This window comes from Ovis canadensis, chromosome 3 (assembly GCF_042477335.2).
Source record: "Ovis canadensis isolate MfBH-ARS-UI-01 breed Bighorn chromosome 3, ARS-UI_OviCan_v2, whole genome shotgun sequence".
NCBI lineage: Eukaryota > Metazoa > Chordata > Mammalia > Artiodactyla > Bovidae > Ovis > Ovis canadensis.
The window spans coordinates 101,852,811-101,880,436 of record NC_091247.1 but is presented as its reverse complement, the minus strand read 5'-3'; the positions used below and the strand labels follow the sequence as shown (position 1 = coordinate 101,880,436).

General features: G+C 46.2%; 1 protein-coding gene across 4 annotated transcripts in view; it reads right to left on the bottom strand.

The window, feature by feature from the left end:
• Positions 1-27,626, bottom strand: part of AFF3 (ALF transcription elongation factor 3) — a 624,339-nt gene that overhangs the window by 122,583 nt on the left and 474,130 nt on the right. For all 4 annotated transcript variants that reach the window (XM_069583830.1, XM_069583832.1, XM_069583831.1 and 1 more), the window contains exon 10: positions 8,559-8,610. In XM_069583830.1, the coding sequence (XP_069439931.1) occupies positions 8,559-8,610 (52 nt within the window). The remainder of the gene's footprint in view (positions 1-8,558; positions 8,611-27,626) is intronic.

Genomic DNA, 27,626 nt, shown 5'->3' with positions numbered 1-27,626 from the left:
ATCTGACTTGATCTTTTTAAAAAGATCCCTGTGTATTATAGAGGGGTAAGAAGAGAGATATTCTGGTTCTTACTGAACTGGTTTAGACCAGCCAGGATGGAAAGAGGTGATATGGATGGACCAACAGCTGTGAATTTATAGGACTTGGAGATAAAACTAACATTGGAGTGCGGAACGGGGGCGTCGTCAAGGATGAGTCCGATGTTTCCAGACTTGAACAACTGGGTGTCTGGCAGTTCTAGGTTAGAAATGGAAACAATCACAAGGGGAACATATTTGTGTGTGGGTAGGGAGAGGGGTGGCAAAAACCAGAACTCCAGTTTAGCACAAACTGGATCTGAAATGCCTGTGAGACATCCAAGTGGAAAAATCAAGCAGGCCTGTGGTTCAGAAGAGAGCTCTGAGCTGAGGATATAACTTTAGAAATTGTGAGCATATAAAAACTGAAGGTTGTGGGAATTGATGAGATCACCCTGAGAGAGAGAGACAGACAGAGGAAGTGGGGAAGATAAATCAGGAGTAAATGATGAAAGACTCCAACATGCAAGTCTGGCTGGAGGAGGAGCAGTCAGCAAAGGAGTCTGAGAAGAGGACAGGCAAGGAACAAGGAGCATCTGACGCTCGAAACCTCCAGAAAAGTGGGATAAGCAACAGCTTTCAATGCTGTAAGTCTTCTGAAAAGAGACTTCAGAAGGAAAACGCCTGAAAAGAGCCCAGCCCACGTGGCTCTGCAGACCCACTGCAGACACTGTGACCCAGTGAGTAGTTCTGGTAGAGAGGAGGGGCAGAAAAGAGTTCAAGGAGTGAGTCCCCAAGTAACTGAGAGGAAACTCTTGAGAAGAGGAAGACAGTGTCCTCCTGTGATAGGGAGAAGGGAGAAGATAAGTGAAGGAAAAGGTAGTTGTGTCCATCTGGTTACAGGAAGATGACGCTTTTGCTAGATGCCAGTCAGCATGGTATGCAGCAGGGAAGTAAAGGTGAATGAGGCACAGAATAAGATTCAGGTCATTCACTCAAGAAGTCAGGAAGGTGGATAACTAAATCTCATATTATCAGTTCTGTGATGGAGGTGATTACAGGATCCTAAGGGAGAAAACTTAAAAATCCCATCACCAGTGAACTGTTATGTGTATATAATATAATTCCTAGAACAGGCACTAAAAAAGCTATATAAAGAGGCACACTCAAAACTACTATACATAAACAGAAATGGAATTCTATAAATTGTTCAAGGAACCTATAGGAATTCAGGAAAAAGAAAACAGAAAAATGAAAAAATAAAGAGAACAGACAGAAGACAAAAAATAAAATGATAGATTAAGTCCTAACATAATTAATTATCATTAATGTAACATTATGTTACATTAATTTATATTGATAAGCTACCTTAATTTTCAACCAATAATTACATTAAATGTAAATGGTCCAAATACATTTAATTAAAAGACAGAAATTGCAAAGAGGATAAAAGATAGACAACCATATGTTGTCTGTAAGAAACTAATTTCAAATATAACAATATAGGTAGGTTGTAAGTAAAAGAATGGGAAAGTTATATCATGCAAACATCGATTAAAAGAAACCAACAGCTACCACACTGACATCAAGTAAAGTAGACATCAGTACAAAGAAAGTTAGGAGAGCTAGAGTGGAACACCAGAGAAGGCAATGGCACCCCACTCCAGCACTCTTGCCTGGAAAATCCCATGGACAGAAGAGCCTGGTGGGCTACAGCTCATGGGGTCGCGAAGAGTCGGACACGACTGAGCAACTTCACTTTTACTTTCATGCATTGGAGAAGGAAATGGCAACCCACTCCAGTGTTCTTGCCTGGAGAATCCCAGGGATGGGCGAGCCTGGTGGGCTGCCGTCTATGGGGTCTCACAGAGCTGGACACGACTGAAGCGACTTAGCAGCAGCAGCAACAGCAGCAGCAGAGTGGAAGATGTGTGCCAAATTAGTTGTGTCCAGCTCTTTGCAACCCTCTGGCTGTAGCCTGCCAGGCTCCTCTGTCCTTGGGATTCTTCAGGTAAGAATACTAGAGTGGGTTGCCATGCCCTCCTCCAGGGGATCCTCCTGACCCAGGGATGGAACCTAGGTCTCTTATGTCTCCTGCATTGGCAGGCAGGTTCTTTACCACTAGTGCCACCTGGGAAGCCCAGAGTGGCACATACATAATGATAAAAGGCCAATCCACCAAGAAGACGTAGCAATCCCAAATGTGTGCACAGAATAACAGCAGTAAAACACGTGAAGCGAAAACACTGATGGAATAGAAAGGAGAAATAGACAAAACCACAGTTGCAGTTGGAGGCTTCAGCACTCCTCTCCCAACAACTGATGGAGCAACTAGACAGAAAGTCAGTAAGGATATAGAATAACGCAAGGACGACATCAACCAACAGGTTCTAACTGACATTTATGGAACACTCCACCCAACATCAGCAGAATATACATTCTTTCAAGTGCCCATAAAACATATACCAATGTAGACCATATCTTGGGTCATAAAAAGTACTCAATATACTTATAAAAACTGAAATCATACAGGATGTATTCTTAGACCACAACAGAACCAGACTAGAAATCAATACAAGGAAGATCAGAGGAAATCTCCAAACACTTGGAAATAAAACAACACACTTCTAAAAGCATCAAAGAGGATGTCTCTCTGAACTCAATCACAGTGAAAGTACAAACATAGAGAAATTTATGAGATGTAGCTACAGCACTGCTGAGAGTGAGATGCATAGCACTGAACGATTATTCTTAAAACAGGACAATCGCAAATCAATAATCTAGCCTCCCTCAAGAAAGTAGAAAAAGAAGAGCAAAATAATCCAAAGCAAGTGCAAAGAGGGAAATCATAAAGGCAAGAAATCAACGAAATTGAAAGCAAAAAAACTGACAGAGAATATCAGTGAAACAAAAAGCTAGTTCTTTGGGAAGAACAATGAAATTGATAAAGCTCTAGTAAGACTGACAAAGAAAAAAATTAAGATCAGTGTTAAGAATGAAACAGGGGCACGGATAAAGAAGTTGTGGTACATGTATACAAAGGAATATTACTCAGCCATAAAAAGAACACATTCGAGTCAGTCCTAATGAGGTGGATGAACCTAGAGCCTGCTATACAGAGTGAAGTAAGTCAGAAAAAGAAAAACAAATATTGTATGCTCATACATTTGTAGGGGCCTCCCTGAGAGCTCAGTTAGTAAAGAATCCACCTGCAATGCAGGAGGCCCCGGTTCAATCCCTGGGTCAGGAAGATCCTCTGGAGAAGGCATAGGCTACCCTCTCCAGTATTCTTGGGCTTCCCTTGTGGCTCAGATGGTAAAGAATCCACCAGCAATGCAGGAGACCTGGGTTTGATCCCTGGGTTGGGAAGATCCCCTGGAGAAGGGAAAGGCTACCCACTCCAGTATTCTGGCCTAGAGAATTGCATGGACAGTCCATGGGGTCGCAAAGAGTCGGACGGACACAACTGAGTGACTTTCACTTTCACGGAATCTAGAAAGACGGTACTGATGAACCTATTTGCAGGACAGCAAAGGAGACGCAGATACAGAAAACAAACTTGTGGACACGGTGGAGGAAAGAAAGGGTGGGATGAATCGAGAGAGCAGCGCGGAAACACATACACGACCATATGTAAAATACATGGCCAGTAGGAATGTGCTGAATGGTGCAAGAAGCTCAAATCAGGTGCTCTGTGACAACCCAGAGGGGTGGGATGGGGTGGGAGGTGACAGTGAGGTCAAGGGGGGCGGACACACGTATGCCTATGACTTATTCATACATGACAGAGACTAATGCAATATTGTAAAGCAGTTATTCTCCAATTAAAAATAAACAAATTAAAATTTTTTAAAAGGCTTTTAAAAAAAGAATGAAGCAGGGGCTGTCACTATAGATTCAGACTTCAAATGGACAATGAAGTAATACAACTCTGCTGCTGCTGCTAAGCCGCTTCAGTCGTGTCCGACTCTGTGGACCCCAGAGACAGCAGCCCACCAGGCTCCCCCATCCCTGGGACTCTCCAGGCAAGAACACTGGAGTGGGTTGCCATTTCCTTCTCCAATGCATGAAAGTGAAAAGCGAAAGTGAAGTCGCTCAGTCGTGTCTGACTCTTAGCGACTCCATGGACTGCAGCCCACCAGGCTCCTCCATCCATGGGACCCTCCAGGCAAGAGTACTGGAGTGGGGTGCCATTGCCTTCTCCGAATACAACTCTACACACATAAACATGACAATTTAAATGACATCGTGGACACTACTTCCCTAGCAGTCCAGTGGTTAAGACTTCACCTTCCAACCCAAGGGATGTAGGTTCAACCCCTAGTTGGGGAACTAAGATCCCACATAACTTGGGGTCAAAATCCAAAACATAAAACAGAAACACTGTGTAAAATAGATGACCAGGGCGGGTTTGATGCGTGAAGAAGGGCACCCAAACCCAGAGTGCTCTGAGACAACCCAGAGGGATAGGGGGGAGGGAGGCAGAGGCGGGGGACACATGTATACACAGGCTCCCCGATTCATGTTGCTGTATGGCAAAAACCACCACAGTATTGTAAAGTAATTATCCTCCAATTAAAATAAATACATTAATTTTTAAAAAATGGTCCACGTCAAAAAATCTTTAAAAAAAAAATGACACAATGGATTAATTACTTGAAAAGCACATACCACCATAACCTACCCAATGTGAAATGATCTGAGAAGCCCTTTAACTATCAAGAAAATAGTTTCTAAAAGTTTCTAAAACTCTCCAAGCCCACATGGTTTCCCTGGAGAATTCTGACAAACATTTAAAGAAGAATTAACATTAATCTTATACAATCGCTTCAAGCAAAAGAAGAGCAGAAAACACTTAGCAATTCATGTTATAAGCCAGCATTACCCTTATGTCAAAACCAGACACAGACAATACAGAAAAAGAAACCTTTGGACCAGTATTTCTCATGAATATAAAAAGACAAGCACGTGGGGAAATGTAGAGCAAAAGGAATTCTCTAACATTGCTGGGGACAGAGTCAGAAGGTACAACCATTTTGGGAAAATCTACTCAAACTGAACATCCTACAGCATTTTTACTCTTGGGGACAGACCCACAAGAATGTTCCCACATGCTCCCCAAAGTCTTGTACAAGAATGCTAGTAACAACACTATCCCAATAGCCCTAAATGCCCTTGTGCCTGTTGGTAGTAGGTTGGGTAAGCAAATGATAGCATATGCACATGATGGATTAGGATCCAGCAATGGAAATGAGGGAACTTCACTTACATGCAATATCATGCGTGAGTCTTACAAACAAAATGCCGAGTGACAGAAGCCAGACACAACAGCACGCAGTCAGACTCCTACTGACGTCAACGCGAAAGACAAAGACAGTTATGATATGGTGTTAGGAAGCAGGAGTGGTTACCCTGGAAAGAGATGGGGAGACCCGATCTTGATTTGGGTGCTGGTTACATGGGTGTGCTTTACAGATACTCATCGAGGCACACTCTGAGGTTACGTGTAACTTTTATTGTGCGTGAGTGCTAAGTCACTTCACTTGTGGCCGGCTCTTTGTGACTCCATGGACCTTTGCCCGCCAGGCTCCTCTGTCCATGGAATTCTCCAGGCAAGAATACTAGAGTGGGTTGCCATGCCCTCCAGGGGATCTTTCTGACTCAGAGATCAAACCCACATCTCTTAAGTCTCATGGACTGGCAGGCAGGTTCTTTACCACTAGGGCCACCTGGGAAGTCCAACTTTTCATCTGGTCTATTCAGCTGTGGTGGTTTAGTTGCTAAGTTGTGTCCAACTCTTGCAACCCTATGGACTGTAGCCTGCTGGGCTCCTCTGTCCATGGGATTCTCCAGGCAGTTGAGGTAAAAAGAAGGAAAAAGCCTGTTGGATCTGGTGATATGAAGATTACAGGTGAGCACCAGTCGTGAGGAGGTGGCGGGCTGCAGGGATCTCATGTTAATTCCAGTTCTACATGAGCAGCTCTGGAGCACAGAGCAGTTCAGGGACTGGGGCAAGGCTGCAGAGCTACTGGGAAGCAGAGCAGGGAGTTGAAGCCAGGGCTGCTGAGCCCATGCTCACTCAGTAAACTGGCCTGTCTCTGATTTTGAGGCTGTGAGGGTAAAGGAACATTAGACAGGAATACGCAAATACATCTGAGTCTGAGGCTACTTTCTGAAAAACACACAGGCGGAGCAACTCTATGCTCCTGCGGAAGTCCCTTGATCACAGCAGCTACACAGGCTGGTGACCAACCGTCATAAGGACGACCTGGTGTCATGTAAGAAAAGGCCAAGGATTTCAGTGCACTGCATTTACCAAGGCAGGGAAAAGTTCTTGAAATATTTGGGGCTAAGAGACAGACTCTGATCATATCTGAAAAACTCATTTATGTAAGATGCTTAATTATCTCTCCATACCAGAGAAAGGCAATTGTGTATATGTGCTGTGCGTGTACAGAGACTCCACTCTTTTGGGGGTACAACCATATCTTGGTCTTGAAGAGAAAACAAAATTCTGTATCATCAGTCTTTATTTATCTAATTCCCTTTTTTTCTTTTGAAAAACTTTGTTATTTATTTATTTGGCTGTGCCAGGTTTTAGCTGCTGGTTTAGGATCTTTAGTTGCTGCCTGCGGGATCAGATTTGGGTCCCCTGATTGGAAGTGTGGAGTCTTAGCCACTGAACCACCAGTAAAGTCCCATTAGTCTTTTTTTTAAAAGCATGAGAATTGTAATTCTGTGATTATATAAAGGCCAAGCTACACACCCAAACACACACATAAAGGATAACACATATTCAGTGTTAGGACAATCATTAAACTGCCATATACAAAACCACTGTCTGGAGTCTTAATTACAAGGGAGGATTAGGGTATGAAAACCGTTCATTCTTTCATTGCAAATGACAGGAAGACGTATAAATGGAGGGACCAAAATCAAGAAGAAAGACCTGACCAGCATATTCACAGAACAGTATTTCCCATGGCTACAGAGTGGGAAGGAGTAGCTAATGCAGCAAAATGGGTAAACTGAAAGTTTCCACTGCCTTAGACTATTTGTCTGGTCCATCCTTGAATTTTTAAACTGTGTTTTCAGTAGAAATATTTTCTGGTAATAGTCCAGGAAATTCTTTCCAAATTAACACTTGCTGAATGAAACAGTCTGTAAACCACTTTTCCAATATGAAGGGCACACAATCTACACGTTTGCAGTACATTCCACACTAAGTACACGGCGGAATGTACTTAATCTGAACGTCCACTGGGGAAAGAGACGCAGAGATGAGATCCTTTGCTTATAGATACAAAGATGATGACCAACATGATCGACTCATTCCCTAGTTCTGCCAAGATCATCTGGCCTGCTGGGTGCACCCAGAAACAGTTGGGTCCACCTCTAAACAACCAAAAGCCTGAGTGGTCCTCCTTGCTCAAAACTCCTTCCCTCGGGCCTTTCTTTGCTGGCCCATCTAGTTTCAAATGGCACTGAGCTCTGTCCTGTACTCAGTCCGTTCTTCGATGCCTCACCTTCTCTTATGGGGTGGGAGGCTCTTCTGTGACCCCACAGCTCAGGTACTCTTCCTGGATATTTCCTTTGACTTTGATCTCCCCTTGGTACACTCTCTCGGTACCTTATTTGCGTTTGGATGTCTAGACGGTTGCGTGATGTGAGTGGCATTCCCTGATACCGCTGCATAAAATCCACTATTCCAAGATTCACTGAAGAGTGCACGTGTCTCGTATCACATGTAAAAATGACACAGAAAACCTCTCTGAATTGTCTTTATACCGATCACATTTATCCCAACTTGACACAATACAAAATAGGTGATGAGGAAAAGGAAACAGAAGCGGAGGAAAATCTGCCTTTCAAGTTTTCAAACTTGCTTTAAAATACAAACATTTCCTGAAATGCAGAAGTGAAAGTGATGAATGTTAAGTGGGTATTTTTTCACCTTAACTGACTGATCAGAAGAGTATTTATAAACCCCTGACTGATGTCTGGAGCTGATAAATCAACACCAGAGGAGAAGGTTTCAAGCACATTTATCACTTAAGACAAACAGGCTATTCTGAGTGTGATTATTTTTTATTCATCACTTTAGCTTACCTCTGCATTTGCTCCTGCTCAGTGTTAATAGTATCTGTGGAAGACTTCTCAATATTTAATGCTATAGCATGCTTACTGCATGCTGATGAGGTGAAACTCACACGTTTGATCTCCAGAAAGCCAGTAACCTTTCCAAAAAAAGTTTCTATCTCACACTGAAGCCTGATCCCAGGCGGCTTCCATGTAAATAGCTGCTGTTGGCTTCAATGCCATGAAGATACAGAATTACAGCTTTAAGCGAAATTAAAGGCCAAGATATTTATATTTGAACAGGCTGGCTGAACGGCACAGAATCCTGTCATCAGCTGAGAACACCCAGCAGCCAAGGGTATTGCAATCTAACATCCATAAGGCTCAACACCCAGGACCGTCTACTGGGTCAGCACTACCATGTCACATTCAAAGAACTGCAACATGAAAGAAAATCTTACCTGTTCATTCTCCTCTTCATCGCTGCTTAGCTTAAGGTCATCTTCTAGCATTCTGAAAGAGGGAACACAAAGGTACAGATACTTAGCAAATTCAAGAGACTTCAGCACCAAAATACGTGTGTTAGAGCAACGCTTCAGTAAGGAATGCAGTTTTTGTTGTTCAGTCGCTGAGTTGGCTCTGACTCTTTGCAACTCTATGGGCTGGAGATCAAACCAGTCAATGCGAAAGGAAATCAACCCTGAATATTCATCGGAAGGACTGATGCTAACGTTGAAACTCCAATACTTTGGCCACCTGATGTGAAGAGCTGACTCATTGGAAAAGACCCTGTTGCTAGGAAAGATTGAGAGGAGAAGGGGGCGATAAAGGATGAGATGGTTGGGTATCATCATCAACTCGATGGACATGAGCTTGAGCAAACTCTAGGAGATAGTGAAGGACAGGGAATGAGTGTATTAGATTTCCTTATTGAAAAAATGTTTCCTTTCGAGCCCTTTTCCTCCTATGCCACATTATGAAAATGAACCCTCAGGACAGCCATAGACATGACAGTATGCTTCAAGAAAATGAAATTTTAAATAAACAGAATCAAACGGGTGCTCCTTGCAAAATTTTAATTCCATAATTTTTTGCTCATTGTTTCCCACGTGGCAGGGGCTTGACCATATCTCTATTATTGTTGGCAGGAAACAGAGGAGGAGAATGGGCAGAACTTTGCCAAGGGCTAGAAAATAGTAAACTTGAGTTCTCGGTGCAGCTGTTTGGTGTTCCCCATCAAAGATCTGGAGAAAATTCACTGTCTGACCATCCTCCTGGATGGGGAAAAAATCAAGTAGCAGGAAACTTTCTGAAATATCTTGTCCCTCAGGTGCGTCATGACAGATCCAGTGGGAAAGCATATTTTTGGGTCCATGAAGGTTAAATCCATGCTTTCAAACTGTGGTGCTGGAGAAGACTCTTGAGAGTGCCTCGGATTGCAGGAAGATCAAACTAGTCAACTCTAAAGGAAATCAACCCTGGATATTCATTGGAAGGACTGATGCTGAAGCTGAAGCTCCAATAATTTGGCCACCTGATGTGAAGAGCCGACTCATTGGAAAAGACCTTGATGCTGGGAAAGATTGAGAGCAGGAGGAGAAGGGGATGACAGAGGATGAGACGGTTGGATGGCATCATTGACTCAATGGACATGAGTTTGAGCAAACTCTGGGAGACAGTGAAGGACAGGAAAGCCTGGTGCACTGCAGTCCACACAGTCACAAAGAGTTGGACACATCTTAGTGACTGAACAACAAAAACTTAAAAGTCAAAAATTAAAAAAAAAATCTGAAAAAGAATAGATACATGTATATGTATAATTGAATCACTTTGCTGTCCACCTGAAACTAACACAATATTGTAAATCAACTATACTCAAATATAAACTAAAAATATAGGACAATGATAGATATATAAAAAATTAAATTTTAAAAAGAAACAAAATTCAAATGTTATTATTTCTGGTGATGACGAAACTGTATTCTTCTCAGCACTGCTGATTTATTTCTTTATAGAATAATTATTTTCACAGGACGCCATTCAAAAGAAATCTCACTAAGACGAACATCTAAACACAGATGAGTGCAAAACCGCTCTGCCTGAAGCAAGGGGAAGAGTCCATTTGGGGATGGACACTGGGGCTCCAGGGATGAGTCTGGAGGCACTGAGGCCCTGTGCTGGAAAGGCCTCATTGTCCTCTCTGAAGTTATCTTCATAGTCCAAAGCCTGGGACTCCCCTGGTGGTCCAGGGGCTAAGGCTCTGTGCCCCCGATACGGAGGGGAACTGGATCCACGAGACACAACTAAGGGTTCAGACGCTGCAGCTAAAATCCAGTGCAGCCAAATAAATACCTTATTAAAAGTCCAAAGCCTGACCCCTAAAATGTGTTGTTTCCTTTAAAAGTTAATTATAGGCCTACTGTTGATAAATTCCTCGATTATTTAAAGATTTCTTTTTTGATAGAAACCATTTTAAAAGTCTTTATTGAATTTGTTATAATATTGCTTTTGTTTTATGCTTTGGTGTTTTTTTTGTTTTTTTTTGGCCAGAGGCATGTGGGAGCTTAGCTCCCTAACCAGGAATTGAACCTCCACCCTCTTGCCTTGGAAGGCAGAGTCTTAACCACTAGAAATGGAAGTCCCTTCTGAACAGTTTTAGTAATTTCAGTGACTTTTGGGATAAGCTTGGGGTAAAGGTCTGCCAGGGCAGGGTGTGGGCTCAGTTCTGCCCCAAACAGCCCCTCACCAGCCCCATTTCCCTCTTTGTGAAGTGAAGGGTTATAAAGCTGGGCATCTGCAAGGTCCAGTCCTGTTTTAGAGTCTTTGAGTCCACAAAATAAATTTGCCCCTCATTTCCTAAAGTAGAAAAACTCTTGCATTTGTTCTAAAGAGCACGACTGTGAAATTTCCAAGCAATTTTCCTGTACCATTGAAGCTATAAGCATTAGGGCACCAAATCCCCCCCGCAGCTGCGGCCATTCTACCAGTAGCAAGTGGTATCCTTCTTTATTACTTAAGCCAGAAGCAAACAAGCCAAGCGCCAGCAAAGACTGCACAGTTGCACTTAACTGCCTTTACATCCGTGTGGCTTATCACTCATTTCCCCTAACCTCATGAATTCATACGTGGGCTTCACAGAGAAGAGACACCATTAGGATTTATTAGAGCATTGCTTGGAAAGAACCTAGGAGGGCACTGTGTGTCCTTTGTCCTGGGACCCTAGTGACCAGCAGGGTGGTGGCACAGAGTGCAATACCCATTGGTTGCCTGGGCACCTATCACAAGATGACTTTCCTACCTAAAGGCATAATTTCTTTCTGAGGAAAAGGACAGCTTCTGTTCCCCTACTGCCTGTCTTGGGGTCATGTGTCAACTGAAATTTGGTTTAATCTCGACTGCTCTGTAAGCACTGGATGTTCAAAGTGTGGGTGGGAAGGTGGAGGGAAGGACAACATCATGGTTAAGAAGCCCTTGTTAGATGGAAGTTATGTCAAGGGTGACTGAGGAGTTCATCTCTGTATGGACAACACTGTGTACAGATTTGAAGACCACTGTCAACCAGAGGAAGACACCCCGACATGCCCCAGAGCCAGGGTTTTTAGCTTGGTTGCACACCAGTCTTCTGTGAGCTGGTCCCTGGGAGCTGTGCAGAGAAAACAGTATGTGGCTGTTTGCCTCTGAGGATCCAATTAAAGTCCAGAATGTCTTGAGATAGGAGGAACTGGCGGTGGGAACACCAAGTTCAACAGCTTATTCACATTGCACAGAACCCCAGGATGCCGGCTGCCAGCAGCACCAGGACCGCAGTTATGAAGACAATCACCACCACCCGGAGCTCAGATGCCAACAGGCACATGCGGAGGCGACTCAGGCTCAAGGCCCCCTGAGAACACGCCCGGCCCTTCTGCTTTGTTCTGGCCACAGCAGAGTCCCTCTGACTCAACTTCCAAAGCACAGCGCATGTCCCTTTCAATGCTGGGAACATCAATGTGGCTTCTTAGAGATCCCGAGGAGGACCTGAAGAGTATCTGAGGTTACAGAGGAAAAGAGAAAAGCTGGGACCACTTAAGACCCTCAGAACTGTCCCCACTGGGTGCAGACTGTGGCTGGAGGCCACCCTCCACCCACATCCACACACACCATCAGAACAATCCCACCCATTGACAACATATTTCTCATCTATTTTCTAAAGGCAATAGATGAGCTTAAGTAAGTTAAACAACAATAAATAACAACAAAAGCTTTAAACCAAGAGTGAAAGAAAATGCAGGCTAAGTGTTGGTGAGGACTCAGGGCAGGGGTTGAAGGCCGACTCCAACACTCTGAAGCACTGAGCTCGGTGACTGGGGCGGAAGAGGAGGGCTTGTGGCTTGCAGGGCACGGCTGCATCTCTAAACCCCTCCAGCTGGGCCCCACCAGGCTCCCCCCTTCCAGGTCCCTCGGCCCCTCCCCTATACATCCCTGCAGTGCCCTCCTAGGTATCCCAGCCCCTGTCCAACAGTAGCAGCTCCCAAGGTGGCAGGCCTGCTGGGCACTTTCTAGACGTGAGCTCATTCAGTCCCACAGCATCTCCTTGAGGTGGATGCTGCCGGGGCAGCGGTCCTCAGGGGTCAGACCATGGGCTCTGGAGTCAGACCACCCTGGGAGGAATGCTGGCTTTGCATTCAGCAGGTCCTTTCTCAGTGGGTTTCCTGAGAAAGCATTACAGAATCCTTGGAAAGTGCTTAGTGCAGAAGCTGGTCCAGAACCAACAGTCAACACATGTTCATTTTTCATGAATATTCCTCTTTTACCTCTGAGGATAAAGCCTTGGAGCATTTAGGAAACTTGCATGTGTCAACAATTTGGGACAGAAGATGTTTCTGTAATAATGCCTTAAAAGTAAGCCATTTGCTCTATTTTCAGGCCATCCTGAGAAGAAAAAATGACGTTTTCTGGAGATTGTGGAGGGGGAACATATTTCAGGATATAATTGCTGCCATGGTTGATGGATCTGATGTGACTTTATGTCTACAGAAGGCAAAAAGCACAGCCATCAGTCCGAGCGCACAGGAGATGTGTCCTGGAGCCTGGGGTCGGTCACATGACACAGAGTCCCTTAGCAGAGCTCACAGTCTGATGACAATAGGGATGCTGAGATAAAACAGTTGATAAAATAAAACTCTGCGAATGAAGGCCAGAGAGCAGAGGTGCAGCCAGAGGTGCAGCGAAACCTGGCCTTCACGTCCTGAGTGCCTGAGGAACTGTCGCACTGTGTCTGGACCACTTCTGGCCAGCACCTGGTGGTGACTTCACGGTGGAGTCTGGTCGGACAGCTGAGAACCAGGACCCTGACAGGACTGGGGCGGGACTTCATTTTAAATACGCATCTAGGTGATTCAGATTCTATTCATTTCTCACTGGTGCAATGTGTAAACAGTTTCTTAACATTATTGTCCCAGGAAGGTTACAACATGCCCCCTGAGCAGCTGGTGTGTGTGCACGCTCAGTTGTGTCTGACTCTTTAGCGATCCCATGGACTATAGCCCACCAGGCTCCTCTGCCCATGGGATTTCCCGGGCAAGAATACTGGAGTGTTTTTCCTACTCTAAGGGATTTTCTCCACCCCGTGATAGAATCTGTGTCTCCTACACTGTTTTATTGCTATACCACCTGTACAAAGGGTCCGCTGGGAGCTGTGCAGAGAAAAGGGTGTGTGGTCGTTCGCCTCTGAGTTCTGATGGGGAACCCAGTACAAACACTTCTCTTCACAGTTTGCCAAGTCCCACCTCGGGTGGACCACTCTGTTTCTGGAAGTGAAGGATAAATGAAAACACTGCCTCACCGCTGACAGCAGGATTACCATCCAAACTCCCAATCACTTACTCGTTCCATCTTCTGCATACTTTCATGGTGGGCAACTATCTTTGGAAAGCATACTGTCTTCCAGGGCTGGCTCTTCTCACACATTACATTCAAACCAGTACCAGCATTTTTAAGGGCCTTAACATTTTGAAGGTCTGGCGTAACTAATTCTCATGGAACTCAATTGCCTCATCTGAAGGTAAGGCTCTCAGAAAAGTGAGGATTTCAATACAACCCTTGCAATGTGGACAGAGGAGCCTGGCGGGTCACAGTCTAGAGGGTTGCAGAGTCAGACATGACTGAAGTAACTTAGTATGAAGCATGCACTTGAAACTTTAATATTTGAAGACGGTAGCTCTGGCTCAGTGGGAAAGAATCTGCCAGGCAGACCCCTTGGTGGGGAAGATCCCCTGGAGGAGGAAATGGCAACCCACTCCAGTATTCTTGCCTGGGAAATCCCATGGACAGGGGAGCCTGGTGGGCTACAGTTTGTGGGGTTGTAAAGATTCATACATGACTGAGCTCTCTCACACACACGACTTTATGTTGTGGCTGCTGCTTATATTTTTGATGTCCACAATTCCTCAGGAAGCAGAAATAGTAGCCAACCCTTCACAGATGGCCAGCTGCTCCTAGGGCTCATCTTTTTACACAGGTATTGCAAACAGCCACATTAACTACCTTCAAATATGACGGCAGTCATTTCACACAGCAGCGGTTTTTAATTAATAGTATTTCCCTGGAATTGCTTGTCATTTGGGGCCTTTATCAGATCTGAATCCTGCAGTCCTTTAACGTTCATTTCATGTTCTTAATGGCTTCTTAAAAATCAGATTTTTAATTGGGCTTTTTGGTTTGCAGATTTGTTTCTATAGCTGGTGCTTCTACGATCTCCACCTGTTTGAGATTTAAAGCCAAAGACAAATGCTTATGACTCCCTATTAAACATATTCATATATTCAAATATCTATTCTAACAATGTGGCATGTTTAACCTACCTGTCACGCAAGTTCATCCCTCTGAAGGAATTCCCCGAGCCTTCCTCTCTGCTGCTTGGAACACAGGAGGGGAACTTATAAATCTCATCTCCTTGTTTCTGAAGTCCACTGCTCTGTCAAGGTTAGCGCTACCATCTGCCTGGGCTTATTTTCACCAACAGGTGACACCCTTCCTCTCTGCGTTTGTTCAGAAGAATTCAGCTTGTGCTATTCCCTGGTTAACTGAGAATCCAGGTGGCCTAGGGCAGGCTCAGCCAGAGTTGGGGATGTAGTGCATCCAGGTGACAAGCGAGGGAACGTAGCCTGGAAGCCAATGCAGAGATCGGGAACAAGACAAAGGTGGTCTATACAGACGGCCTGAGACGCCTCCAACTTTGAGCCTCTCCTACCGGGTGTCACGTCGACACCTTTCAAAGCAGTGCTGGTTCAGGGAAGATGGCATCTGCTCACACAAGTCTTTCTGGATCCCCTCTTGCCAGGATTGGTTCCAGCTGTTCATGAAATCGCAAACTGTCTTCTCAGCTCTTTCATCCATGTTCACTCCGGGGTGAACGAGTCCTGTAGCTTTTCTGTGTATGGCCTCAGTTTTTCTTAAGGACATTAAGTTCCAATGGTCCTTTTCCTCTACCAAGTGTACCTGCCGTCTTGATACAGGCCTGTCTTCCCTAGGGGACAGCATCTCCTAGCATTTCCTACCACTTAAGACCCTCACAAAAGCCAGCCCCAGTAGGAATCCTGCAGACTCTGGTGAGAAAATCAAGCAGATAGTCTCACGCGTGTGTGTGCTTAGCCGTTCAGTTGTGTCCGACTCTTTGCAGCCAGTCAGGTCCTCGGTCCATGGGATTCGCCAGGCAAGAGAATGGAGCGGGTTGCCATACCCTTCTCCAGGGGATCTTCCTATCCCAGGGACTGAACCCAGATATCCTGCATTGCAGGCAGATTCTTTACTATCTGAGCTCCAGGGAAGCCCAGGTAGTCTAATATCTAGTATCAATACATTAATATAGAATAAGCGGAAATCAAAGGAAGGTGAAAATCAACACTAATAAAAGGACACAGCCTGTGGTCCTGGAGTGTGGGTGGTGGGATGGGGTTGGCCAGCACTGAGTCTGAGTTTAGTGCCTAACCAGCTCTGTGAACTTGGGCAAATCATTCACTCATTCTGGACATGGTTTCCTCAGCTCTAAAATTAAGCTGGGATAAAATGAACTCTACAAACTCTTGTGGCTCTAAATTCTGACTCTCTGCCTCTACCAACAGGTGGAAAGTCCAGTTAGACTGTTGGGAGTTTAGAGAGTTCCCTGGATCTGAGTTGACATGACTCATTTAAAAGTAAAACTGCCAGGTTGATTAAAGGGTCCAAGTTCCACATGGGAGCCAGGAGCCTGGAGTGAAGTCCAGTCATTTCTTTGAATGCCTACTTCCTCACATGTCAGGTGAAACATTTCACATGGTTGTTCTTAAATTTACATAAAAATGAACACGGCAGTGCTTTTAGATGGTAGAGTGCTAAAGAGTGTTTGACTATTTCTAGAAACATCTCAGATATGCAGATGACACCAACCTAATGGCAGAAAGCAAAGAGGAACTAAAAGCCTTTTGATGAAGGTGAAAAAGGAGAGTGAAAAAGTTGGCTTAAAATTCAACATTCAAAAAACTAAGATCATGGCATCCAGTCTCATCACCTCATGACAAGTAGACGGGGAAAAAATGGAAACAGTGACAGATTTTATTTTCTTGGGCTACAAAATCACTGTGGATGGTGACTGCAGCCACAAAATTAAAAGACACTTACTCCTTGGGAGAAAAGCTCTGACATACCTAGACAGCGTATTAAAAATCAGAGACATCACTTTGCTGACATAGGTCTGTATAGTCAAAGCTATGGTTTTTCCAATAGTATGTTCAGATGTGAGAGTTGGATCATAAAGAAGGCTGAGCACCAAAGAATTGATGTTTTCAAATTGTGGTGCTGGAGAAGACTCTTGAGAGTCCTTTGGACAGCAAGGAGATCAAACCAGACAATCCTAAAGGAAATGAACCCTAAATATTCACTGGAAGGATTGATGTTATAGCTGAAGCTCCAATATTTTAGCCACCTGATGCCAATATTTTGAGATCACCCCTTCCTCATTGGAAAAGCCCCTGATGCTGGGAAAGAGGAAGAGAAGAGAAGGCAGCAGCAGAGGATGAGATGGTTGGATGGTTGAGCCATCATTGACTCAATGGACATGAGTTGGAGGAAATTCTGGGAGATAGTGAAGGACAGGAAAGCCTGGTGTGCTTCAGTCCACGGGGTCGCAAAGAGTCAGACACAACTTATCAACTGAACAACAATAAGAAACAGGTCTTGTGTGATACGGTGTGAAGGACGGAGCCTTGCCGGCAAGCACCACCTGCACTGAGTCTACAATAACCAAGCATCTTCCCAGGAACAAAGGCTCTTGTGCGAGGTGGTCATGAGAACTGGACCGGGAGGTAGAGGCAGTGCCCCACCTGGCTCAAGACCAGGGAAGTGTTCCTTCTTCTGTTACAAACTAACCCGTTGTCTCTAGATATTTTCTAGATTCTTCCTTATTATAGTGGAATGTGATCCCAAACACACATCTATCAGCTTTGGGGCAGTTAAAAAAAACTAGACTCATATTTTTCTTTTCTCCTAAGAGCATCTACAAATAAAATCAGACAGCACATATGCTAAATGATGAGCAGAGCAGCTCAGCAATTTGCCGAGAACCCCCAACAAGCCTTCGCCAAGTGCTCTGGGCTCTGTTTCGTGCAGCACTGGAAGCATATGTCCTCTTAAACACTCTGTGTCTGCAGGAGCCTTCATTCTTTCTAAGGAACAATGTGTCCCCGAGCTCCACTGCAAAGGCACATTTAGAAAAGCACGTAGTCACAGGACATTCTTCCACGTAACTGAAACAAGGAGCTGGCAGCCAAGTATACCGAGCAGTTCCTCACCAGATCAGTCTCCCAGGGCAGTAAGGACCCTGAGGTGCTGTGGCAGAATGTTTACAGAGGAAAGCGAACTTGGCAGGCCCGCTGCTCTGACCTCCAGTGCCTAGGGCAGCAGGAAGCGCCCTGAACAGGAGCCTTGGGACTCAAAGCTGGGCCAGCGATTCTTAGACAGCTGAGGGCTTGTTAAGACACAGGAGGCTGGGCCCGCCTCCAAGTGTGGGAATGCCCCCCCCCCATATTTGCATTTATAATAAGTCCCCAGGTGATGTAGAGGCTGCTGGCCAGAGGCCACACTTTCAGAAGCACTGGGCTAGGCCGTAACCTCCTGCCCACAAAGGTTTATTACATCCCGAGTCAGGCACCGAGAGCAGAGAGCCTATGGGATGGTCCCGCGAGTCTCCTCTGAGGACTTACTGGGGCCTGTGGTCTGGGTCAGGGGGCCTGCAGCCCTGACACTCAGACACACCCCAGTGTGGATTCCTCCCCAGATGTCTCCCAGCTTGACCTGGGCCAAAGGGTGGGATGACACCACCCTTATGGCAGAAAGTGAAGAGGAACTAAAAAGCCTCTTGATGAAAGTGAAAGAGGAGAGTGAAAGAGTTGGCTTAAAGCTCAACATTCAGAAAACGAAGATCATGGCATCTGGTCGCATCACTTTGTGGGAAATAGATGGGGAAACAGTGGAAATAGTGTCAGACTTTATTTTTGGGGGGCTCCAAAATCACTGCAGATGGTGATTGCAGCCATGAAATTAAAAGACGCTTACTCCTTGGAAGGAAAGTTATGATCAACCTAGATAGCATATTCAAAAGCAGAGACATTACTTTGCCAACAAAGGTCCGTCTAGTCAAGGCTATGGTTTTTCCAGTGGTCACATATGGATGTTAGAGTTGGACTGTGAAGAAAGCCGAGTGCCGAAGAATTGATGCTTTTGAACTGTGGTGCTGGAGAATACTCTTGATAGTCCCTTGGACTGCAAGGAGATCCAACCAGTCCATTCTAAAGGAGATCAGTTCCTGGGTGTTCTTTGGAAGGATTGATGCTAAAGCTGAAACTCCAAATATTTTGGCCATCTCATGCGAAGAGTTGACTCACTGGAAAAGACTCTGATGCTGGGAGGGATTGCAGGCAGGAGGAGAAGGGGACGACAGAGGATGAGATGGGTGGATGGCATCACCGACTCGATGGACAAGAGTTTGGGTAAACTCCGGGAGTTGGTGACGGACAGGGAGGCCTGCTGCTGCTGCTAAGTTACTTCAGTCGTGTCCGATTGTGTGTGACCCCATAGACGGCAGCCTACCAGGCTCCCCCGTCCCTGGGATTCTCCAGGCAAGAACACTGGAGTGGGTTGCCATTTCCCTCTCCAATGCGTGAAAGTGAAGTCGCTCAGTTGTGTCCAACCCTCAGCGACCTGGCATGCTGCAATTCATGGGGTAGCAAAGAGTTGGACATGACTGAGTGACTGAACTGAACTGAAAGGGTGAGATCCCAGAGAGAACCAGGGAGAACTCTCACTCACTCCCACATCTGCTAAGGAAAGAGCTCATTCACCTGGCCCGCTGAGCCTGACTCACTGAATACAAGCTCCCAAGGCTCGTACCTGCCCTCAGAATGTTGCAGTAGCCGGGCCTGGAGACCAGTGACCCAGTGAGCCCCTGAGCAGAGCACTGGAGGAGGAGGGCCGTGCTGGCTTCAGGCTCCTGCAGGGGTCAGATGGAGTCGAGGAAGCTGATCCTCAGGCATGGTGGGCCAGGGGATAGAGGGAGATTATATCCTGCACTCCCATGGTGTTCTTTTTGAAAAGCGACACACACACACAGTTCAAAACTCCCACTAAAGATAAACTATCCAGGGGAATGTCTCCCTCCTTTCTGTCCATACCTACTTACTTCCCAGTCTTGCCCCCGAAGCGTGGGCCCCTTAGAGTTGTGCTCAGTCGTGTTCGACTCTTTGCCACCCGGTGGACTGTAGCCCACCAGGCTCCTCTGTCCATGGGATTTTCCAGGCAGGAATACTGGAGTGGGTTGCCATTTCCTCCTCCAGAGGATCTTCCCGACCCAGGGATCAAACCTGCGTCTCCTATATCTCCTGCATTGGCAGGCAGATTTTTTTTTTGCAGCTTGAGCCACCTAGGATGTCCCAGTTCAAGCCTAACAGGTCATTAAAATGTTCTAATAGCCATGCGAAAAAAAGTAAAAACAGGTAAAATTAATTTTACAACATATTCAACATATATAAATCACCATTATCATTTCAGTGTGATAACATACACATTTCCCGGGCTCAACAGTCACGTCTGGCCAGTGGCTGCCAGACTGTGCAAGACAGGCTCAGAGCTTCTGCAGACGGTGAGGACTGTTTGTATCTCGAGGAAGTTTCACGTCCCTGCCCCCCCCAACCTTCAGCCCCTCTTTGCCTCTTTTAGGGGTCACTCTTCTCTACATTTCCTTCCCCAGGGGGTACACTGGATAAGCCTGTGAAGGTAAAGACCTTGATAACTCAAGAGTGTGGAGGAGTTGAGCAGGAGAAAGGCAAGGCTCTGGTCAGAACAGATGTAAATGTGTCCCCCTGTTGACAATTCCTGGTGGGGACAGGGACTCCAAAGGCCAGTTAAATATGTCAGTGACCCACCTTGCTCCCAATTCTGAGGACACTATCTGCTTGGGACCTGACACACCACAGTGTCTGATAGAAGAGCTGTGAGGAGAAACCAGTGCACAGCTGCAGGCGGTTCAATTCAGGAGCCACAGCCTTGGAAAATGGAGCAGGGGCAGCTTGGCAAATACGCTGTGTAAAATGCTGACCACTTGGCAAGGGAATTCTGCCTACTCACTTCTCTCATTGATCATGTCCCCGCTTCTCTTAGATGGACCCATCTTACCAAAGTTATTTGAAATATCCCAGTGTTTTTTTAATTTTAGTTACCTATTTTTAAAAGTGTGCTCGCTGTTCTTTTTATTTGGAATTGCAGTTCTAGCGAGGGGATCTGGGCAGCTGTGCCCAGTTTCCTTGAACAGTTCAGGCCTCTTTCCACCCAAAAAGCTGTAAGCACAACACGCAGTTGGGATGATTGTGAAAACAAGAAAATGCTCCCTCTTTTCCCTTCAGGGCACTGTAGATTATAAAGTAGCTTTCTCAGAACTATTAGACTCGAAAATTGCTTCCTCCTGAAAGAATAAGAGGGAAAGAGGACTGGCTGGATTCGATCATCCTATCAAAAACAAGTCAGACTTCAGAAAGAGTCTGAATAGGGAAGTCTAATAGGGAAGGCTTGCTCCTCAAAGCTGGTTTTAAAATTCCCATCTTTGTCTGTTACAGGGACTTAGAAAATTAGCTTCTGAACTAATGTTTTTGGTATTAGAGGATTCTAATACCTCTAATTCTAATTAGAGGTTTCTAAGGCGTGATGAATTCAAGTTCTGCAGACCTGGGAGAGAGATCAGGGGACCTTGACTGGGAACTTGGAGTTTCCTATGCTGCCCAGACTTGACCATGGGCATTTCTTTACATGAACCTCTTAGAAGGGGATTGTGTACCTACCCCGAGGGGAATGAGAAATGAGATCTGCACCGATTGGGCTCCAGTCGGTGATGCCAAATGTTGATGGTCAGTAAATTGGAAACCTGGTTGGCTATTTCTGTTTCCTAACTAGTGGCTTGCTTATTTCATTCATAACTTTTGACAGGAAAGACGTATTGAATCTGGAAGGGTCCTACATAGGGCGGGCAGGTTAAGATGCGTTCTTTTGTTCACAATACTAGTTTTTGCATTGTTGCGGCGATTGCTATTGACAAGCTGACTGCGGAGACAGCCTCTAATTAACAGATTTATTTGAATAGATACCCTGTGACGGTTAGGAAACAGAGTCGAGCATAATGTCCTAATAAGTGAAGGCAGGCATACTGAACTACACTCACGTCACATGTTCCCTGAGTATGGCCTAACACAGTGGTTTCTAGGCTTTATTACACAATGCAATCACTTGGGATCTTTAAAAAAATATCAATGCCAGGCTCCCGCTCCACCCCCACATTCTGATGTAACAGATTTGGGCATCCAGAATTTTAAAAGCTCCCAGGATGATTCTCATTTATAGCCAAACATAGGAACCACCGTATAACACAGCGAACTGGATGGTCTGCAGAGGGGAATATCCTGAATAGCTCGGATCCTTGGAAAAAGTCCCAAACTCTGAGTTTTAGTCTGTCCGCTAATAATTAAGGCATGAAAGTCAAGACACAAATGAGACGATAGAAGTGAAAGCACACTGGAAACTGGAGAGCCTCCTAGGGGTTTCTCATCCATGAGGTCAGCATCACCTGGGTGAAGTGAAAGCACACTGGAAACTGGAGAGCCTCCTAGGGGTTTCTCATCCATGAGGTCAGCATCACCTGGGTGTTGAAACACTGACTCATGGGCCTCTTTCCCAGAGATGCTAATTTAATTGGTCCTAGACTGGGCACCAGCGTCAGCGTTTTGTCCCACCGCACAGTATATGGCATCTCAGGTCTCTGAGCAAGGATTGAAACTGCACCCCTGCATTGGAAGCATGCTCTTAAGCCCTGGACTGCCAGGGAAGTCCCAATACTGATATTTTTGGCAAGCATCCCAGATGAATGCAGTATTCAGCCAGGGTTGAAAACCAATGCCTAATTCCAAACAAATGCTCACCTTTTCATTAAAGCGGTCTGCAATCTCCACATCTTATCTGACTTTGTACAGAACTAGAGCACTGTATCAAGACCATGTATCAACTCAACTGCCTTCACCTTTCCCCCAACTTCCATTTGAATATGAACGTTTCCAGAGAGGTGGGCACTTCCTGAATGCCTAGCGTAAGGCACAACTCACCCTTCCTAACGAGTTAATGGATTAGAATTCTTAGTGGTTGTTTTCAGCAACCATGGGAAATTCTAGGGCATCTGAGATCATCTTCTGGCTTGTTCTTCAGCCTGTGGGATGAAATAGAGATGCTTCCATAGGTTATCCTGCCTTTCAAGGTCTCTGAAGAAATCCCCCAACTTTCTTCAAGACAGTACAGCACCGTTGTTGCTCTTCTTCAGATGCTAAGTCACGTCTGACTCTCTGTGAGCCCATGGACTGCAGCACACCAGGCTTCCCTCTCCTCCACCATCTCCTGGAGTTTGCTCAAACTCATGTCCATTGAGTTGACAGTGCCATCCAGCCATCTCATCCTCTGCCTGCCTGTAGGGTTTTGAGTTAGATGTCACAAGTGAGAGGTGCCTGCATAGTATCTGAAAGGTGGAAGGGTAACAAGGTTTGCACTAGGGCAGTGGAAGCAGCATATAAGCTCCAGCAGGTGGTAGAGATGAGGCTCTTCAAGAGGCTTCCAGGATCCTTCTGGGAATAACACCTGCAGACGCCAAGACATCTGAGATGACTGTCGGCAGTTTTCATCCATGGTTTTCCAGAACTGATCACTGATTTCCAGCTGGCCCCTGACCTAGCTTACCTAACCCTCCTGATGGACTTGGAGGTCACTCATGTCTTGTGTTAAGTGTCTTCCTACTTGAAACACCTCAAGTGGCTTCTCTTTTCCAGATCAAATTCTAACTGGTATGTATAGTAATTAAGAGCTTGAACCCTGCAGGCAGAAAGCCTGATTGATGGATCCATATGCCTGTTTTGCCTCATACGCGCTGTGCATCCTCGTGCAAAGAACTGAGTTGCTCTCTCAGTTTCTTCATCTTTAAAATGGACAATCAAAGGACTTCCCTGGTGGCCCAGGTGTTAAAACTCTGTGCTTCCCATTGCAGGGGGCATGGGTTCAATCCCTGGGTCCCTGGGCCAGGAAGTTGTGCATGCCACGCTGGTGTGCCCCCCAAAAAGGTACTAGACTGAGTAGTCTGTAGACACAGCGAAGGGGTGGAGCTGCAATGTGTCTCCATGCTAGCTACAGGTACAAATCAAAGGCTTGTCATTATCTGTGCAAAGTAGTGAAATTCTGGCCAAATAGTCATCTTAAGTCCTCACAAAGCATTCATGCTCTTGACCAGCAAGAGAAGAACTTTTTCCAGATGACAGAGGTCTGCATATGCAGGCATAAGCCGTTAAGGGTATAGGGGACACGCTTGTTTCTTGGTCCTGCTTGGTTACGCGGATGTATGTGACATTTGCGTGATGCTCCTTCTTAGAGATGCTCCGTGCACGGCTCTCTGGCCTCTTGAGGGCCTCTTTACCTTCGAACCTCTTTCATGGATCCACCTCTTCCGGCCACTCCTCAGAAGCTGATGCAATCCTAGGATCCTGCCCCCACTCTCCGATCTTCTGCACCCTCTCATCTCTTCATCTGCTCCCAAGGATGACCACTGTGACCTTATCCTCCACTGTGATATGCCCCAAACCAGATCCACTATCTCCTCACCTAAATCCAGCATTCACTGCTGAATCCCATGTCCGCCTGCTCATCTGTACGCAGGGTCTGGCTTCCCCCCTCTCCTCCTTACAGCTTCTTCAGCTTTGTCTTGAACCCATTTCTGTCTCCACCCCTTCTCACACTCCAGGTCTCGCTGTAATCACTTCCTCCCTCCCTCCCGTCATTCCTCTAGATTCTGTTTCCCACCTTGCTTCAGTCCATCTCAAATCTACATTGTCCCTGCTGCTTCAAGTACACAGACCTCCTCATGGCCTGGCCGCAACTCACGGCAGTTGCTCCCCTGTACTCACTTTGCACTGACCTTGACTGTGGCTTCGAGGACCAGGCCCTCAGAAAGCTGAGGCTGAGCAGATACCTTCCAGCCCTGTCAGGCCCCCTCACCACCCTCTTTCCCTCCCTGTCGGACCATCTGAACCAGAATTCCCTCCCTCCCACGTGCACGGGACTCCCTGTTCCAGGGAAATCTCAGGCTGCCTGGTTCCCAAGGCTGGTCTCCAACCCAGGACGCTCCCCATCACAGCTCTGTCCCCCCAGCTGAGTGTGAGTTTCAGGAAATTTTAGAGTTTTAAGGGTACTCTGAGAGCTCTATGAGGGATCTTGCAATATATCTGTGCCCAAATTATCTTCATGAAAGATGCAGACACCATCACGAAACTCCACCTAAGATACATGTAGAGGCTGAACTTCTGCAGCCTGTGGTCCAGGGCAGGGTTTTATTTTGGAGCATCTGGTGACACAGTGCCCTTGTGTCCTTTCTCCCTACAGCCCTGCCCTGGAATATTTCTCTGCTTCCTCTGACCTGCCTTCCCCAAAGACATTTATCTCAGGCCACTGTCAGGGGACTGAGGCCGTGAATGAACTTGTGCACTAGAGAAATCCTCTGCAAAGGGACTTGAGAGACGTTGGTGACAGTGGAGACTAGTGGTTGATAAAGTGCGTGGTCACTGGCAGCCCAGCCCTTTTAGCAGAGGAGAGCCTGTGCTGGAGGGCAGGGCCCTCACATGCCTCCTCAGCCACCTTAGCCCCCCAGAGGGAAGCTGGCTGTGATAGTGCACGCGGACAGCCCTGCAGGGGCGGGGAAACTGGACCTAAGGGAGAGCTCCCTAGGGCGAGGGCTGTTAGATAAAGGGTAGAAATTCATTCTGAGGGAGGTTGCGTTTCAGGAGGATGTTCACTTAGCAATTAGGAACCAGGGGTGGCTCAGAGGGTGAAGATCCCACCTTCAGTGCAGGAGATGCATGTTTGATCCCTGGGTCAGGAAGACCCCCTAGAGGAGGAAATGGCAACCCACTCCAGTATTCTTGCCTGGTGAATCTCCATGGGCAGAGGAGCCTGGTGGGCTATAGTCCATGGGGTCACAAAGAGTTGGACATGACTGAGCAACTAACACTTTCTCACTTTCAGGAACCAGGGAAAGGCTAAGTTCATTCAATTAACTTAGTGTTTAACATGGGGTTAATGTTATCTAGAATTCAGAAGCCTTTAAGGACTTTTCAGCAGAGCCTTCTTCCCTTCTCTTTGGGAACTTTTGGAAACAGTGACTGGTCATCAGTCCCCGAGGCCTGGCTGAGCTGGCTGGAGTGCAAGGTCAGAACAGCTCTGCTGAAACCTAGGGAGAGTGTGGCCATCGGTGCAGGGCCCACAACCTACCTCTCTGGGCCCAGGCTGCCTCTTGCAAATCTCAAGCACTGTTAACTCTTTCCCCTGCAGAACTGAGTCCCAAGGCACGAAAAATCCCCAGCTGTTAAATCCAATGGTGGCCTCTGCAGAGGCCTCCCATCAGCCCAGAGGGCCCCTCTGGTCAGGGGACAGGACAGTGAATTCTGTTGATCCCTTGGTCTTGATCCCTTCTTCAGCAGCACTGTTCCTTATTCTTGCTCTTATGTGTCATCAACCGCAGCAGATCTTACCCCACTGATCTGGCGGCTCAGATGCTAAGGCTTATCAGTTTGTGGTGGTCAGAGGTGGGGACTGTGCCTGGGAGGCGCAGGTAGCATAAGGAGGATGGGCTGATGAAGGTCCCAGAGGAGTTTTCGAGGAGAGGGGAGGAGGAGCAGCAAGTCATATCCTACAATCTCTGGGTGCTGCGTCCTCACTAGCAGCCTGCCCCTTCCTCGTTTGAACTGTACACACCTTTGGGGGTCCAGCTCAGATATGCTCCTCTAGGAAGCCACCAGACTGTCCACCTGCTCTGGTCTCCCGTCTTTGAGCACCAGCACGGACCCCTGTCCTGGCTGGGCGCTAGGGGTTCCTGCCTCCTTGGCTCTGAAGGGCCAAGATGATGTATGTAACTCCTCGCATCCTGTGGACCAGTCAGGTGGCCAGTACCAGGTGAAACGCGGTGCAACGGGGCTCGGTGTCAAAGCTTCCTGAGGCTGGAGCTGCTGCAGCTTTGTGCGGGCTCTGAGCCCATCTGGATACAGCCCTCTCTCAGGGCCCCTGACACCTTGCACAGAAATGCTCTCTCTCCATTTCACCCCTTAGCCCCACAGGGCCAGCATCATTTGAGCAGGGGCTGAGAATGTCATATTCCCGTGGTCCCTGTCATTCCAGGGCTGAGCATGGGGCCCCTGACAGAGCAGGAACTTAACTGAAGAGATTCTCAACCGAACCAAATGACCAGAAATAGACCACTGCGGTAACAGGGGAATAGCTGGGCAGCAGCACAGGAGAAAAGGGCTACCACGATGTCACGATGAGAATTCCATTCTAACTGCAACTCAAGTCTCTTAATTGATAGGAACGTTACCATTTCTCCAGATGGGTGCCTCTAAATGTGATTGTGCGAGAAAATTTTATTTTTCTCTGTGTATATTTCAGTCATATTCTTGGAAAGAAACCTTCTTCCTGCTCTTAGTGCAAAAACCAGATGTGCTCAAATCTAATTTTCATATTGAAAGAGTTTACATACCATTAGGATTTCTTACCTGAGATCATCATTTACAGTAATTCTAAGCTTTTTCTATTAAGGAAAAATACTTACGCTTTTCCTGTCTTTTAGAAGCCAGGGTGATTTCAACCAAGGAAAAATGAAAGCATTAGTGGATATTACAGAAATGGCATTGCCTCCTAGATCCTGCAGTTTGTAAGTCCTACGTTTATTGCTGGTTCCTTGACAAGTGGGAAATGACTTTTTAAAATCTTATGACACCAAGTAAATACTTCCTTCTAGCTTTCCCTTATTACTCAATACAGTCATTAATTTTTTTTTTTTTAAAGAATGAACACGAAAGCCAGTGATTTTTGGTGCCTTATTTACATTTAGGTTGGTAATAAGTAAAGCACTCACAATACCTCTTTCTTTTCCCATCGTTGTTTCTAATGTCACA